This window comes from Tripterygium wilfordii, chromosome 11 (assembly GCF_013401445.1).
Source record: "Tripterygium wilfordii isolate XIE 37 chromosome 11, ASM1340144v1, whole genome shotgun sequence".
In the NCBI taxonomy this organism is placed as follows: Eukaryota; Viridiplantae; Streptophyta; class Magnoliopsida; order Celastrales; family Celastraceae; genus Tripterygium; species Tripterygium wilfordii.
This window is the reverse complement of record NC_052242.1, coordinates 181,805-197,598: the sequence shown is the minus strand read 5'-3', so window position 1 is coordinate 197,598 and position 15,794 is coordinate 181,805. Positions and strand designations below refer to the sequence as shown.

At 37.1% G+C, this 15,794-nt stretch overlaps 2 protein-coding genes across 6 annotated transcripts; both read right to left on the bottom strand.

Annotated features, from left to right (window-relative positions):
• Positions 1-107: 107 nt before the first annotated feature.
• On the bottom strand, positions 108-3,271 carry LOC120009075 (pleiotropic drug resistance protein 3-like). Its single transcript, XM_038859525.1, has 7 exons — positions 2,616-3,271; positions 2,165-2,248; positions 1,940-2,064; positions 1,573-1,800; positions 1,247-1,408; positions 876-1,130; positions 108-601 (listed from the first exon to the last, which is right to left on the bottom strand). Exons 4-7 carry the CDS (start codon positions 1,687-1,689, stop codon positions 452-454), a joined length of 684 nt encoding a protein of 227 aa, XP_038715453.1. The 5' UTR covers positions 1,690-1,800; positions 1,940-2,064; positions 2,165-2,248; positions 2,616-3,271; the 3' UTR covers positions 108-451.
• LOC120009072 (pleiotropic drug resistance protein 3-like) lies at positions 108-15,723 on the bottom strand. Of its 5 annotated transcripts, none has more exons than XM_038859522.1 (26): positions 15,136-15,720; positions 14,384-14,982; positions 14,171-14,294; positions 13,995-14,080; positions 13,687-13,771; positions 13,155-13,314; positions 12,986-13,062; positions 12,654-12,707; positions 12,464-12,554; positions 12,065-12,366; positions 11,699-11,980; positions 11,258-11,571; positions 10,714-10,874; positions 10,528-10,631; positions 9,858-10,011; positions 9,637-9,774; positions 9,447-9,520; positions 9,022-9,354; positions 8,627-8,917; positions 8,264-8,347; positions 8,034-8,167; positions 7,649-7,876; positions 6,811-6,982; positions 6,339-6,593; positions 5,499-5,709; positions 108-389 (listed from the first exon to the last, which is right to left on the bottom strand). In XM_038859522.1, exons 2-26 carry the CDS (start codon positions 14,773-14,775, stop codon positions 334-336), a joined length of 4,362 nt encoding a protein of 1,453 aa, XP_038715450.1. In that variant the 5' UTR covers positions 14,776-14,982; positions 15,136-15,720; the 3' UTR covers positions 108-333. The 5 variants fall into 5 exon arrangements, with proteins under 5 accessions (XP_038715450.1, XP_038715448.1, XP_038715447.1 ...); XM_038859521.1 differs by lacking the exon at positions 108-389 and having other exon boundaries at positions 5,567-5,709; positions 6,339-6,406; positions 6,493-6,593; positions 15,136-15,723; XM_038859520.1 differs by lacking the exon at positions 108-389 and having other exon boundaries at positions 5,228-5,709; positions 15,136-15,707.
• Between the last annotated feature and the right edge of the window lie 71 nt (positions 15,724-15,794).

The window sequence follows — 15,794 nt, the reverse complement described above, 5'->3', positions numbered from 1 at the left end:
CACATGGGAAACGAATATTGTCATAATACAAATGGTCAAATTTTTGGTGAAATTTATTCTATTGATTAAGTTTAGGGTTTTGGTGCAATGAGACATGCAGCAGCAGAAACATTAACTGTAAATATATATAACAACCATGCATTGCATACAATCTAATCTAGGCCATTCAAGGCTTGAAAAAAAATATACTTGGAACAACATTTATGTTCTGTTGTGTACCTGCATCAACACATGTAAATCCAACTTGTGTGGTTGAAGCAAGTTGTTCAATAAAGCTTTGTTCTTGAAAATTTATAGCAACTTGTATGCAGTGACGATATGCATGGAGAGATTTTATCTCCTTTGGAAGTTCAACTTTCCTATGCAAATTGCAAAAGGAAAAGCATAAGCTACTGGGAAGGTGATGAGTGCGACAGCAGTAATAGCTAAACGATCATGATGGAAGCCATAGTCATCTTTTAAGAAAGCAGTAACTGTTTTTGATTTCTCCAAATACTGTAATGTCTTTCTCTATATCTCCATATTGGGAAGTCAGTAAACCATTAAGCGTCCAAGATGTAGGAAACAGATAATACAGCCAGATCCACCATTTCGGAATTTGCTGCAAAACACAAAGGAAAGCTAGTTAATTCAATCTTTCCATCACAAGCTCGTAAGTTCAATCATACAATCATGTTCCACAGCATTCTTTCTTCCTTTTTCCCAGCTTAGATAGGGTCTAGATGAGGGTATTCTTTGTCTGCTTGTATCTTCATCCATTTAACAGAGAGATTTCTTATCCATCCAATAAAAAAAAATGTTAATTGTGCTCAGGGACAATCCATAGTATGGTATGCAGCCTGCAGGCTTTCCTTTCATACAAAATAGTAGCTTACCGGTTGTGGAATCAGATACCCCGAGAATAGATTGAAAAAGGCGTAGAAGGTTGAGGATAGAGTTTGCGCCACTACGTAATTTCGGGTCAACGCCACAAGCAGCATTCCCAGATAATTGTAGTACAAAAATGAAGAGAAAATGGCATAGAAGCACCAAAAAACCTTGTATGCTGATACAGAATATCCAATCATGGGATATGTAAGGAGCACAAAGGCAACAGCTCGGATTAATGAAAAAGGAATCTCAATTGCCTCCTACAATACAAGCGCATAAAGCTGAATAAGAATACAAGCACATAAAGCTGAATAAGAATAGAGCACTAGATACGTCTTTTTGTGCGGTTGAATATCCAGAGACCGACAAACTTTACCTGTGCAAGTGAATAAGCCCAAAAAGGGTACGTCCCAGCAAATCGTTCCCGATATGAAACAGTTCGCTCTATTGCTACATATGGTATGATTAGCATGCAGTTAATTATTCCCAAGAAGAGAACAGCAGCGTACATTGAACCAAATATGTCAAACAAATTTTGCTGGTTATCATTGAAAGATCGAGAAAGAACAAAAGAAAGTTAGACATATAAAAAAATTACTGGTCCAACAAATGCTTCATGACATGACATACATATATAAAGGTCAAAATGGAATCTAGATATTATTGGTACAATGGTAGTGGATAAACTAAAAATGTACTTACATTTTCCTTCCTTGTCCCCAAAATAGCGAACCAAATATCAAAGATACGACGAGTGTATAAATGATGCGCACCAAGTTGAATGAAGGACTTCTCCAGTAGGACAAGTGTTGTTTCCATAGGCAAGATTTGAATTGTCCGCACCAATTTTGTGACAAGCGGGTTGAAAATTGCAGATCACTTGAACCAGGAGGCGGATTGCTCAACTGCCTTATAAGCTCCATGTTTTTCCTTCAGTATAATAATGCAAAGGAAAGGAGCCATAAACAAGTCTGAAAAGGAAGCACATCAATGATAACATAAATTACTTAAAATCCTATGGAAACTAACAATAGATTCAACTTGAATACCCTGCTGCAACTGAACTTACTGGTATAACACAGATGCGATATATATTTTGGCAAAATCAACACCAAGTTCAGCTTATGAAGTGACCTCGAGCATCCATGTTGCTGGATTATAATTATTTGCAATTTTTGGCACACCATGGATACTCTGTCAGTGAAAACTATTAAGATTAAATTAAAAAATCACTGGATAGAAGATACTAATGTTCTTGCAAGTAACTTGATTAGTAGCTTGGATGTATACAAACCTCGAAATATTCTACAACTGTACTTGAATGATATCCCAATGGTCCAGAGTAGATTATGTGCCCACCAGGTTTAAGGAGAATCAGCTACAAACAAATGAACAAAGATCAATATCTCATTGTATTATTGCAATAGCTTCATGACTTGCGAACTCAACTTTGTAAACTATTCCTTGAGATTTCTCTCAGTTGCGCAGAAATACAGCTTCTAAGCATTTGAAAGAAGCTAAAGCCTTGGTGTATGTTTCGCCAACCCCAAAGTGTTTGGAAATCGGGCATAGATGAAGATGATGGAATTCAATCAGTTGATAACGCCAGATCATTACAGTTGAGCTAAAGAGCGCCATTAGGAATACCCGTTATTTTTACTCACAATCTTTCATTCTCAAATTAAGTACCACTTTCCAAGTTCCATCTTAGATCATCTCAAAAAGTTGTGCAATTACAGTTTTACCTCATTAAATGCTTCAAATTTATCAATACTTGGTTGATGGATGGTGCAAACAACCGTCCTTCCTGTATCAGCCATGTTCTTTACTGCTCGCATGACAATGGCTGCTGCTCTTACATCCAATCCAGTCGTAGGTTCATCCATGAATATGATGGAGGGATTGGCAACCAGCTCCACTGCTATAGTAAGTCGCCTACGTTGTTCTGTTGAATATATCAGTTATCCTGAAAAAAAAAAAACACTCCATAACCATTGTAAAAAATTAATCTTTTGCATTACCAGGGGAAGCCAAAAAAAACAGTATCTGAGTCGGGGCTGGCTTAAAATATTGTGGAAAATATCAGCTTTGGCTTCTGGAAATGACATTTTCTGGATGGAGGGGCTAAAATCATGGATTTGGTATAGTAACTGAGATATCATGCATCTCAAGGTTGCAATTGGAAAGGGTTCCCATCGAATTGTCCATTTTGCCTGAATTAGAGGGCTTCCATTTGGGTGGTTGGGCAGTGAATTGAAAAGAGAAACGCATTTGCAGAAGGAAAAAGCCAGAACTAAAGAAATAAATGAAGATCTATGCTTCCAAAAAAAGACTTGAAAATGGTGAACAATTGGTCTGTCAAGTTAAACAGAGGAAATTTGACCAAAAACAATGCTTTCATGCACTACCTCCCTGGTTTTATGATCCCACTAACATTGTTCATAATGGTTATCTTGGCTTCATGTGAATTCGAACCCCATAGCTTAGCAAAAATCTGCAACTTCCATGCAACAGTATAAGAAATAGACCATCAAAATTCATATATATCATGGTCAAGGTTATTATTGAGAATGACACTCACAGAAAGTGCACTCTTTGCAGAATTCCATAGTGTTGGAAGGGGCTTTCCATGAACAACCTGGCACTCTGCCTCCACACATATGCTTTTATATCTCACCTCTACAGTGGGCAATCTCACACCAACCCTGCAAAGCCCAGTTCAGGTGCAATTCAACAACTCAATTTTTAGGGCTTGTGTTATTCCATGAACTGATATATATCTGTGTGCAAATAGTAGCAAACCAAACAAATGGAGAAATGACAACGCATCACGGTTCCATGAATCAAAAGAATTGCATAATAGCAGCAAATTATGATTGGACTCATCATTTATCATTACCTACATGCCTCGCAATTTGATTCCATTGAACTTCTAATGAAAAATGATGCGTAGGTTTCTAGAAGTAGATACAATATGTATGAAAATACTGCTTACTTATCTATTCTATTGCGAATTTTCTGCATCAATTGAAGGTTATCATGTTCAATGTGCTTGATGAGCTTGTCTATGAACACACGCCTTTCAAAAGCTCCAAGCTTGGTAACATCAATTATCCGTTTTCCTTGATTATCAACCATTTCATCAGTTTCATCTTGATCAAATAAAGATGTTCTCAATCGTTCCAAAGTAGGCAGCCTCTGAATTACATCCCATTGTAAAGCATATAATTCATTATTAGCATCACTATTTGTAGATTCTGTTGCCAAGCTGTTGTGAAGCCTGAACGATGATCTGATGGTTTCTTTCTTCTACCTCTCTTAACTCCACCTCGTCTGTACTATCAATTTCATCCATCATGGAAGAGCTTCAAACTCCTCACAAACAGAAATAAAAGAAAGGTGTATTTGTTATTTGTATATGGCATGTAAAGTCTAAACCCTAAGACCCTAAAAACCCTAAACCCTAAACAGAAATAAAAGAAATGTGTATTTGTATATGGCATGCAAAGTCTGCTGACAGAGAATCAGTGCATTTAAGAAGGAAGAGAGCTAAAGAAACTTCAAAGAGTTGAGAGGGAGAAAGAAAACCAGTATTTGTTGATAAAATATAAAGAATCCAGTACACAAAATTTTTCTTCATGCAAGTGATAGAATGGACAAATCTAGTTAAAATGTGGATAGTAGTAGTAATAATAATATAGAAAGGAAGGAAGATATCTTTAGGGAAGTGGTGAGGAATGACACACCGCAAGTCTCAACTCTTTAGGACTCAGTTTTTCCTTCAAGTTGGAGAAAACGACGTGAAGGTTTAGAGTCATCTCTCAAGCCCTTGCAGCAGTTGCAGATCAATCAAAGATGGTCCCATTCGTAGGGGAGAACTTGATGACGCCTTGACTTTACTTGTATTGTAGTACAGCTGAAAATTATATTTCTTTCCAGTGTCGATCTTACTCAGATTCAAGTGGCTTGACCCAAAACCCCGAATCCTTCTCCATCACTAAATTTTGGCCCAGAATATGTTGGAACTCCCTGTAGAAAACGATAACAAATGAACTGCCCATTCGATATGGCCTCATCATCTGCTATAATAAAAATTGAACACAGGAGGCAAGCGTACTGATATGGTATTCCATTGCGTTCCATGATGGCATTAAATTTGCGAATGAAGAAATCCGGGTTTTGTCTGCAAACTGCAATGACGACTCCACTCTGTCAAGTGGATGCTAAAATTTGTAGCTTTTCATTTAATAAGACATGGGGATGACAAAGACAATCAAATTGTCTCAGTTATTTACAGGTAATGCTCCGGTCCACTGAACAAATCAAGGAAGACTTGTATTGAACTGCATAGAACAAGTTGAAAATCAAACAAAAGCTTACTTCAATATGTATGGAGTCTGTCTTTAATACAACTAATCAGTTAACTTGAGCATGAATTCTTTAGAAACATTACCTATTCTCCAGGAGATACTTTACCCAGGAACACTTACAATACAAACTGCTTTTACAAACTACGCTGATGTTCAGATTATTGGTTCAGTACATGTACAACATTAACAGCTAAAGAAAGTTTCATCTTTGCTGGAAGTTCAACCTCCCTATAAAAAATGCAAAAAGAGAAGCGTAACCTAGCGTAAAGGCTAAGAGAGCAACGGCAGTTAGAGGTAAGCGATCATGATGAAACCCAAAATAATCCTCTAAGAAGGCAGCCACTGTTTTGGTTTCTCCAAATACTGTAATCTCTTTCTCCACATCTCCGTATTGCGACGTGAGCAAACCATTTAATGTCCAAGATGTCGGAACAAGGTAATACAGCCAGATCCACCACTTAGGAATTTTCTGCCAAAGAGAAAGGAATTGTATTTAATTTAATAAATCAATACAAGCTTGTACGTCTAAGCATACAGCAACATTTTTTTAGTCCTACTTAAATCTGGATGTGCTAGCAATTCTCTCTGCTGTTGTAGAGCTGCTGAATAAAGTATATTATATTTTATGATCGTAGACTATTTCAAAGAACATGGAGAAAGTACTTAAATTGAGTTGGGTAACTAGAAGAACAGATGGGTGGGAGTCCAATAAGATGGATGTTTAAGCTTTTACAGTTTACTGCTTAAACCCCATGGACTGCAAATATCCATTTCATCTGAATAGAGAATAAAGAAAGTACAAAATTTCAAATTCAAACAATGATTGGTAGCCAGTTCTTAGAATTAAGTGCAGAATTATTTTTGAATAATATTAATTGGGGCATATATAAAGGGATTCTTTCTTTCTTTGTTTTGATCTTCAGTCAGTTTCGTATGGAACATTCTTTTAAGGCTTCTTAAAGCATTTTTTTTCTGTCTATATACAAATAAATTCCTTTTTTTTTAATAAGTGATACACATAAATTCCTTATTGTCATCACAAAAGCATCAATCCCAACAAATAACTATCTTATCCATACATAGAAATTAATTGCTTACCGGTTGTGGAATCAGAAATCCTGAGAAAAGATTGAATAAGGTGTAGAAGGCTGAGGATAAAGTTGTCGCTAGCATGAAATTAGGTGTCAATGACACAAGCAGCATTCCCAGATAATTGTTGTACAGAAACATAGAGAAAGTCGCATAAAAGTACCAGAAAACCTTGTATGTTGTTACGTAATATCCAATCATTGGATATGTAAGGAGCACAAATGCAACAGCTTGGATTAATGAATAAGGAATCTCAACTGTCACCTGCAAAAAAATGAGTACATAAATTTGCGTACAAGGAAAAAAATGATAGGTACAAGAGGCTCCTTAAATATCTTTTAACTATGCTCGAGTACTAGCAGATAAGTCCAACATTTTAGAGATGAAAAATGGTAGATTAATGGAGCACCACTGTATAAAGAGCATATGCATAGCTTACTGTTCTCATACTACTGAAAATACAGAAACCAACAAACTTTACCTGTGCAAGTGAATAAGCCCAAGCAGCATACATCCCCGAAAATCTTTCCCGATAAGTAACAGTTCTCTCTGTTGCTACATATGGTATGACTAAGACGCCATTAACTAATCCAACAAGGAGTACGAAAATATACATTGAACCCAGTATGTTGAGCAAATTTTGCTGATTATCACTGACAGATCATAATAAAAAAAAAATGAATGAGACAACGACAAAATTGCCAGCATGACAAATACTTGATGCCATGGTTACTGCTGATTAAAAAAATTGTAAGAATAAAAAGACCGATGAATTTATTTTTTGGGAGACTGTACTATTTCAATTAAGAAGATTAGTGTTAAAGCCACCGGATAAAAAATAGTGGCGTTCAGTTACCCGAGCTCGGTGAACGAAAACAAAAGTCTAATCCCCAGCAACATTTTCTATGCAGCCTAGGGTTTCTCAAAGGAGTTGTCATCATTTTGTTGGGTATATAGTTTTTGGGATAAACCTGTAAATATTATGTGTATTGGACCTCATAGACTGAGAGCAAATCTGGCCCACATGGGGGAGCATTAGATTAATATATATTGGCAGGTGAGTTTCAAACTTAGAATCTGACATCAGCTCAATGGAAGGTGAATAAATGCTGTCCTGATTCAAATGAATGTTGAAGCTCCACTATCAAACTAGTCAACGGGTTCTCTGTTTTAAGAAAGGAAGGTAAAGTTGAATTTATAACATCAAAATGGACATAATTTCGGTCCTGACTTTTAATTATCTTATAACAAATATCTAATGAAGTATCAAACGGAAGATAAAAGATAAAAGGACTAACAGAAATTAATAGACAACTTACATTTTCTTTCCTTGTCTCCAGAGCAGCAAACCAAAGATCAAAGATGCCACAAGTGTGTATGTGATGCGCACCAAGTTGTATGAAGGACTTCTCCAGTAAGACAAGTGCAGTTTCCATACACAAGATTTGAACTGCCCCCACCCATTTTGTGAAAAGCGTGTTGGAAATCGCAAATCACTTGAACCAGGAGGTGGATAACTCAACTGCCTTATAAGCTCGATGTTATTCCTTCAGAAAAATAATATTGAAGAGTTATAAGAAGGTTTTCACATAAGCATCTCATTTGACCTCATTTTAACCATCTAAACTTCAATCATAGTTACTCTAATAGTTTTTCAGTCCAACACTGTATTCAATTAGAAGACCATTCTGTAATTAAATATACTTGTATAAGGCAGAGTCCCGGTATATTGTGGCAAAATCCACACCAAGTTCATCTTCTGAAGATGGCGAAGTGATTTCTAACATCCACGTTGCCGGATTATAATTACTTTTGATCTTTGGCACACTGGAGATATTCTGTCAAGAAAAAAAATAACAAACATTATTGGGTACAAGCATGGGGTATATTTATCATATAATTGACACTTGTCAGTGGCTTGGATGCAAACAAACCTCAAAATATTCTATAACTTTACTTGAATGGTGTCCCAATGGTCCGTAGTAGATTACACACCCACCAGGTTTTAGGAGGATCAGCTACAGAGATATAGAAACTAAGATCAATAACTTCTCTTGCAACAAATTCATAATTTAAGAATTTGACTTTGTAAACTAATCTTTGAGCTTCTTGTCAGTAATCTAATCTACTTCATCAACTGGAGGAATTCTGAAGTATGTGAAGGCAAGGAAACTTACTTGTTTCTTTAATATCTTTGTCTTTCCATTAGTGGAAGTAATTTCTATGCATGCCACAAGTAGTCAAACAGCAGGAAATTCAATTTCCATCTTAGAGTAGCTCAAGAAAGAATGCTTTACCTCGTTAAAAACTTCAAATATGTCAATACTAGGTTGGTGGATGGTGCAGACCACTGTCCTTCCGGTATCAGCTACATTCTTTACCACTCGCATTACAGTTGCTGCCGCTCTTGCATCCAAACCAGTTGTAGGTTCATCCATGAACACAATGGAGGGGTTGGCAACGAGCTCAACAGCTATACTAAGTCTTCTACGTTGTTCAGTTGATAGGCCATTAACACCAGGTACACCAACCAAGTCATCCTTGATTCGCACGAGCTCGATGGTCTCAAGGACTTCGTTTACGAATTCCTGTCAAGACATAACACAACACCACCAATGTGACTTGCCTTAATATGGGATTTATGATCATTTATTGATTGTAAGAGTGACAACTGTACAAGCATATATCTTACAGCTTTAGTTTTTGAGTCAATCTGAGAAGCTAGACGTAGCCAAGCAGAGAAAATTACAGATTCTTCTACAGTGATTTGTGGAGAATGTGTGTCAATTTGTTCACAGTAACCCGAAATCCTGGCAAAGGTTTCTTGAACCTTAGGATATCCGGAAATTTTAATTTCCCCTTCAATATAGCCATAGCTTTTCCTGCCAGCAAGAACATCCAGAAGTGTTGTTTTTCCAGCTCCACTGACACCCATCAACGCTGTGAGAATACCAGGCCTGAATGCGCCTGAGACTCCAGAAAGAAGTTGGAGCTTTTTCGAAGCAAATCGGCGTTCCCTCATTTCCTGAGACCCAAAGCGGAGGTTAAAAAATTAATATTAACTAACAAATAGGCTCTTAAGACACTGCAATGTCCTCAGTTCAACAAGCATATTACCAGAGGGGTATCAACATGGTACTGCACATCCTGAAATGTTAAGGGTAAAGGTTCAAAAGGTAAGACCATCCTCCCTGTCAATTGAGACAAGCCACTTTCAATTTTCTGACAAAATAAAAACTGACAATATAAAGAACAATAATCCAAAATGAGGCCCATAAGGAATTAATTAGCCCTAGAAGTATATTACGTTCGGAATATTCTTTATCAGCGCTTGAAGTAGATTGCTTAGAGTTTTCTTCCACTTGTGTCCCATCATGGGATTCTTCACTTCTATTTGTCCAGGAAAACTTTTCATGGGAAATAACAGAAGGAGACAGTGCCCAAGCTGAATGTATGATGAATACAGGTCAATATATGCATATGAATGTATCTTAATCAGCATAAAAATAGCAAGAAAAGGAGACTTACGCTTCAAGAAACTTAAGGCCAGGGCATAGGCAATGTTGAAAACTAAAGCAAATCCAAATAAGGCACCAACGGATATCCAGAAGTAGTATTCAGCAAAATCTAATCCACGACTTTCGAGTACTAAGTCTCCTATACTTCTGTTTAGATACAACAACTACAAGTAGAGTGAAAAAGCAACCTTAGCATTGTATGACAATCAAACATTAGAATTCAAACTAAAGTAATGGTGTACACAAAAGCACATTTAAAAGAGATTCGAGCAAGCATGTTATGATCCAGTGTTCATATATGATTATAATAGTCCACGTAAAATGTACCTAACGTATAAATACACCATGTAATTTAAAATCAGCTCATACTTGAAAAAGAATCAAGATTTGTATAATGACTTTGTAACTACGGAACCCTTGATAACCAAGAGGCATATACCAATATGCTGCTGAAAAGATGACAATGACAAGATAAAATAAACTATAAACAGTGAGGAGAGAGATGGAGATAGGAAAAAAGATTGTAAATTTCAATCTGGTTGATGTAGCACTGGTTTCAGCAAAAACTCTTTAAACAATGGATCCACTCTGTGCTGGAATTCCTCTTTATTAACACAGAAAGATGGCGCTTTGTATTGGTCAGATTGCTGAAGCCGTCATTAGGGTTATTAAAGACCTACCTTCTGCCATCGTGGGGCAAGAAATTCATTTAAAGAAAGTGCTATTTCTCCATAGGTCATAGGAGAAATCCAAAAACCCCATTGTAACCAAACTGGAATGGAGACTGCAATAGGAAACACAGATGCTAAGCTCATAATGTTATTATTTAATTCATGATCAAGTTAAAGAGTCATAGATACCCTTACATCGTGCAATAATAAAGCCACCAAACAAGGCGATCAATAACATTGCCAAACAGCCAGCAGTGAAAGAAGCAACTGCAGTCTGGAACACTGAGGCCAATAAACGGAACCCAGATGTCGACATAAAGTGCGCAGCAAAAAGTATAATAAACTGGCGAAAGAACCTAAAAGCATGGCACACAATCAAAGATTAGCACACAGCCAGATGAATCGAAGATTTCTTGGGAAATAAGCACTTCTAGATTTTTTGGGCAGTCAAATGGCACTGTTTCTGAATGTTTTCATATTTTCATTTGGATATACAGGGTGTATGAAGCAAGACATAAGAATTGCCAACAATTAACATTGGACATTTTTTTCAGACGTAATTCATCATCATTAGCATGGAAATCTATGAAAATTAGCTAGACAGTCAAAGATTATAATCTGGAAAAACTATCAAATTGAGAAAATAATGAATTGATCCAATAAGAATAATAGACACCAAAAATCAATAATAATCTTGACAGAGTCTTCAAAAAATTAAATCCATGTAAATATTTAATACCTGGAGATCTCGGGGCTATATCCAATAACATAATAAGTAAGAGATGTCCAAACAAAAGAATCCACGATTGCAAGAGGAATCTTCAGAACAGTAGACACAATAGCATACGTCCAAGCTGGATAGAAGCACAACTCTCTCTGTTTATAGAACACAGCAAGTCTTGAAACAGTCATTGACAACTCAGGAAAACCATTAAGAAGAAGCATGATGAGCGCATAAAACAGGGAACCCATATAGTAGGTGGTATGAAATACATCAATATGCATCCGAGTCCGCAAAAATACTGTCATCGTGACAAATGCAAGCACGATAAGCTGCAGACAGATCAAATCTTAATAAGTTTGAAGTTGTTAGCATAAATGTAATAACCAAAAATGTTTTCACCAGATATTAAAGAAGCCAATATAATGTTAAAAGGAAGGCAAAGATTCACATAGGAACCTGACTTGTCTTGAATACATAGATAAAAGAATTCCTTCTCATAAGCAGAAACTCCCTTGACAGGCAAGTTTGAAAGAGTTGCCATTTAGAAAGAGAATACACATTAAAGGAAAGAGAACCCCTGTGGCTGTGGGATTTATCATATGGCTTGGAGAGCTCCTCATCTAACTTCGTTGCTTGGGAAGATTCCTTGAATCGTCTGGAAAACATAGCAGCTGTAAAATAAATGTAAGGGAGTTGAGTATTGTACCAGTATTGTTCTTGATCTTTCCTGGAGATGACCTGCAATGGTAAACAGGTAAACTTCCAAAGGACAAACTAAGAGCTGAGCATGTATGGCAAAAAATACAAATACTATGCTCTTACCTCCTGAAGGAAATCAGCAACTCCTTTTCTCTTAGGGCACTTAAAGCCACAATCCTCAAAAAACTTACAAATGTCTTCACGGGGTCCATGATAAACAACTATACGTTCTGCCATTAAAATAATGTCATCAAAGAGATCAAAGATTTCTGGTGCTGGCTGAAGAAGTGAAGCTAGTATTGTGGCATTTGAGATATGCGCCAGCTGCTGAAGACAAGAAACAATTTGGAATGCAGTAGAACTGTCTAAGCCATTTGTTATTTCATCCATAAACAATGTACTTATTGGACCAACAATCATCTCTCCTGAATAATTTGAAAGAAAAAAAAATTCAATTAGCCACCAGAGAGAATTAGGAAATTTTATCGGCTTCTCCAGAATTTGGTTGCAGAACACCATTACCTGTAGTTAATCTTTTTTTCTCACCACCAGATATACCTCTTTTAATGGTACTACCAACCATTGTTTCTGCACAAACATCAAGTCCAAGGATCTGCATAGACAATAAAAGAAATATAACTGACTAAGCATTTCTACAAATATCAGCAAATAAAAGAAAAGGAATGGTTCTATCTGTGTTTAAGAAATTTACTTTCAACATGTAGTCTGTTTGAAGGGTTGTTTCCAATCCTTTGACAGAAGTTGCCTGCTAAGGAAGAACCACGGTTATCAACCTCCCATAAATCCTCACCAACAGTGCAGAGAATAAAATAACTAAGACAAAAAAAGAAAAAGAGGGGCACGTCTTTTGTCAATTTTGGAATATACGTAAAATAGCCTTCAGTTGAGTGGGACATTACATAAAAATAAATCTTCAAAATAAGGAATAAACACAAAATTGTCTAATATAAGAGATTGTAGTTCGTGAGTTGCCCATTTTTTCGTCAATTCTAGGGATCCCACTATAACAGGTCCTCTACATACCTTCATGTAAGCATCAATGTCTGGCTCTGGAAGAATTTCGGCTTCCTTCTCTCTCCTAGTCACCTCCAACATAATGTCTTCAAAGGCAGGATAAAAAACAATTTTAATCGCTGCTACTCTTTATTGATGCTGCAGCAAAGATGTTACAATAAGATGTAGAAAAAACTACCTGCTCGGTTTCCAACACCCTGTAGACGGGAGGAAAAATCAAGTGTTTCTCTCACGGTCATCTCGGGAATGTGCAGGTCGCATTGGCTTATGTAGGCAGATGTTTTCTGGGGGACGAACTCTGCCAATTTGTATCCATTGTAAGAAATTTCCCCTGTGACCTGAAGAAGAAGTGATTGGCAAATCAACGAGAGAGGAAAACTAACCAGCTGAAGCAGCTCTATATGCATTAAGCAATTAAAAAAGAAAAAAAAAAGGAGGATCCGTCCCCATCGAAAGTTGATAGGTAACTGAGCATGCAACAATTGAAAAATGCAACCCAGAATCGACGGTTTTCATAGAACACCAATGTTCGAAACAGCTAAACACAATTAACAAAAAAACAGAAACAAGAACACAACTTGCATACGTAACAAAAAGGTGGGCATAAATTTAGTTTTTTGTCTCTTCAAATTGTCAGAGCTTTCTTATACAATACTTGAGCGTAGAGAAAGGAAGTAGCTTGAAAAATTCATCAAAAGAAAAGGTAGTACCTTGAGAGATTGATTCAGATTTCCTGAAAGGGCCTTCAAAAGAGTGGTTTTCCCGCATCCCGGAGGGCCAAGCAGTAGAGTCAACCTGCAAGAGTGAAGAGTGCTGACTGCTGAGTGACTCCGCTAAGGTCGGTGAAGTTTTCAAGTTCGGGGAGAAAAAGTAAAATAAAAAAAAGGAGAAAGGAAAAACGAGATTAGTTTAGTTATGACTTATGATGGATTAGGCAAATTATATGTCTCAATTTTATATTTTCTCCTCAGTATTTTCTTTTTCTTCACCACAATATTATTATGTTTCCATAACCTACCTCCCTGGCTTTATGATCCCACTAACATCATTCAGAATGCTTAGCCTAGCTTTACTTGAACTCGAACCCGATAGGCTTCCGCAAACCTGCAAGAATTAAGCAATTGACCATTGGCAATGGCATTCCTTTTTTTCTTTTTCTTTCTTTCAACAATAATGAAACAGAAAAACACTTACAGAAAGTGCACTCTTAGCGGAATTCCAGAGTGTTGGAAGGGCCTTGCCTCGAACAACCTGGCACTCTGCCTCCACGCAGAGGTTCTTGTATCTCACCTCTACTGTGGGCAGTTTCACTCCAACCCTGCAGGACTCGGTTCAGGTACAATTTAAAAATCCATTTTTAGTCCTCGCTTCAACGTATGCATATGTAATATGGAAAATGCTTCTTACCTATCTATCCTTTTTCGAATTTTCCATAAGAGTTGAAGATTGTCGTCTTGAATGTGCTTGATAAGCTTCTCTATGAACACACGACGTTCCAAAGCTCCAAGCTTGGTAACATCCACGACCTTTTTACTTTGGTGTTCATTCATATCTTCATTTTCATCTTTATCGAATAGAGATGTTCTCAATCGTTCATAAGTAGGCAGTCTCTCAATGGCAGCCCAATCCAAGGCATAAAACTCATTGTCAGCGCCAGTGCTGTTTCCAGATTTTGATGCCAAATTGCGATATCGGCTGGAGCTCCGAAGCCTGAAAGATGAGCTGATGCTTCTTCCTATCTCTTCCATTTCCTGCCTCATCATTGACACCATCTCATCCGTACTGACTATCTCACTCATTCTTCTAAAGCTTCTACTTACTTTCCAAAAATAAAGATTGATATGTGTACTGCCTGGCTATGATATGATATAGCTTACAAAAGGAGTTCAAGGTGCTTCAAAGAGTTGACTTTGAGAGAGATCTTGGCTACAACCTGGACTCAACAATCGTTCAGCTGACATTCTCTTTTTGAAGTTGTAAAACAATTGTTAGTGTGATTCATATTGCTGCATAAAATAGTAACAAGAACATTTCAACTTAAAATAAGTATTTTGTAGTTTATAATTAACTAGTCTGTTGAAAGCAAGCTTGTGAATTTATAACAAACTCTTAAATATCCCATGTCATTGAGATTCTTTAGCCTAGGGAGGAATTCTCACCTCAGATCAAACTTTCTTTGCCTTTTTCTTCTCTTTGAGCTCTTTACTTGGCTGCTGGTTTTTGACCCATGCAGGAAGTTGAATATTGGAACCTTCTTTCTTCCAAACTCATGGAGACAGCCTCCCCTATATATGAATTAATTTCCCATTATAATGTGCAAGTGCAGCTGGTTTCCCCTTTCTCTTATTGGGTTCCAAATGTGAGGCAGAAGTTTGTCTCCAGATATTTTTCAACATGGAAAAAGGAGCTAGGCGGCTTGTTGGTGAAGAAAGAAGGTTTTCTTAGTGTCGTTATATATGTTATCCAGTTGGGGCACGTTAGGTTTTCTTGTCATGTCTCACAAATAATCTCTCATGTCTTTTTCCAACGTCGTTTCGGGTCTCAAGTTCAGCTACAAGCTGCCTCCAGATAGTTCATGGCCCTTAATTTCGTCTTCAACAAGAAGCATCCCCCAGTGACTAATATAAACTGGAGTCTGGAGAGCATAGTTGGTTCATGGCCCCTTTAGTTTGTCTTCACTAAGACGCTTCCCCAGTATTGGACATTATTATCCCACGCGAGAGACTCCTTCTGTTTGCTAGTTTAATTTTAAACTCCAACAACTTAATTCCCAACTCAATAATTGTTCAGCTTGCCCATCCTCACATATGACAGACAG

Excerpts from the sequence above, each read along its gene's own strand:
- LOC120009075 (XM_038859525.1), bottom strand. The coding sequence starts at position 1,689 with ATGGAAACAACACTTGTCCTACTGGAGAAGTCCTTCATTCAACTTGGT. Across the intron at positions 1,131-1,246 it reads GGGCTTATTCACTTGCACAG|GAGGCAATTGAGATTCCTTT; the intron begins GTAAAGTTTGTC and ends CTTGTATTGTAG. Across the intron at positions 602-875 it reads GGTATCTGATTCCACAACCG|CAAATTCCGAAATGGTGGAT; the intron begins GTAAGCTACTAT and ends TGTGTTTTGCAG.
- LOC120009072 (XM_038859522.1), bottom strand. The coding sequence starts at position 14,775 with ATGAGTGAGATAGTCAGTACGGATGAGATGGTGTCAATGATGAGGCAG. Across the intron at positions 13,315-13,686 it reads ATCTGAATCAATCTCTCAAG|GTCACAGGGGAAATTTCTTA; the intron begins GTACTACCTTTT and ends CTTCTTCTTCAG. Across the intron at positions 9,355-9,446 it reads ACCATGTTGATACCCCTCTG|GAAATGAGGGAACGCCGATT; the intron begins GTAATATGCTTG and ends TTTGGGTCTCAG.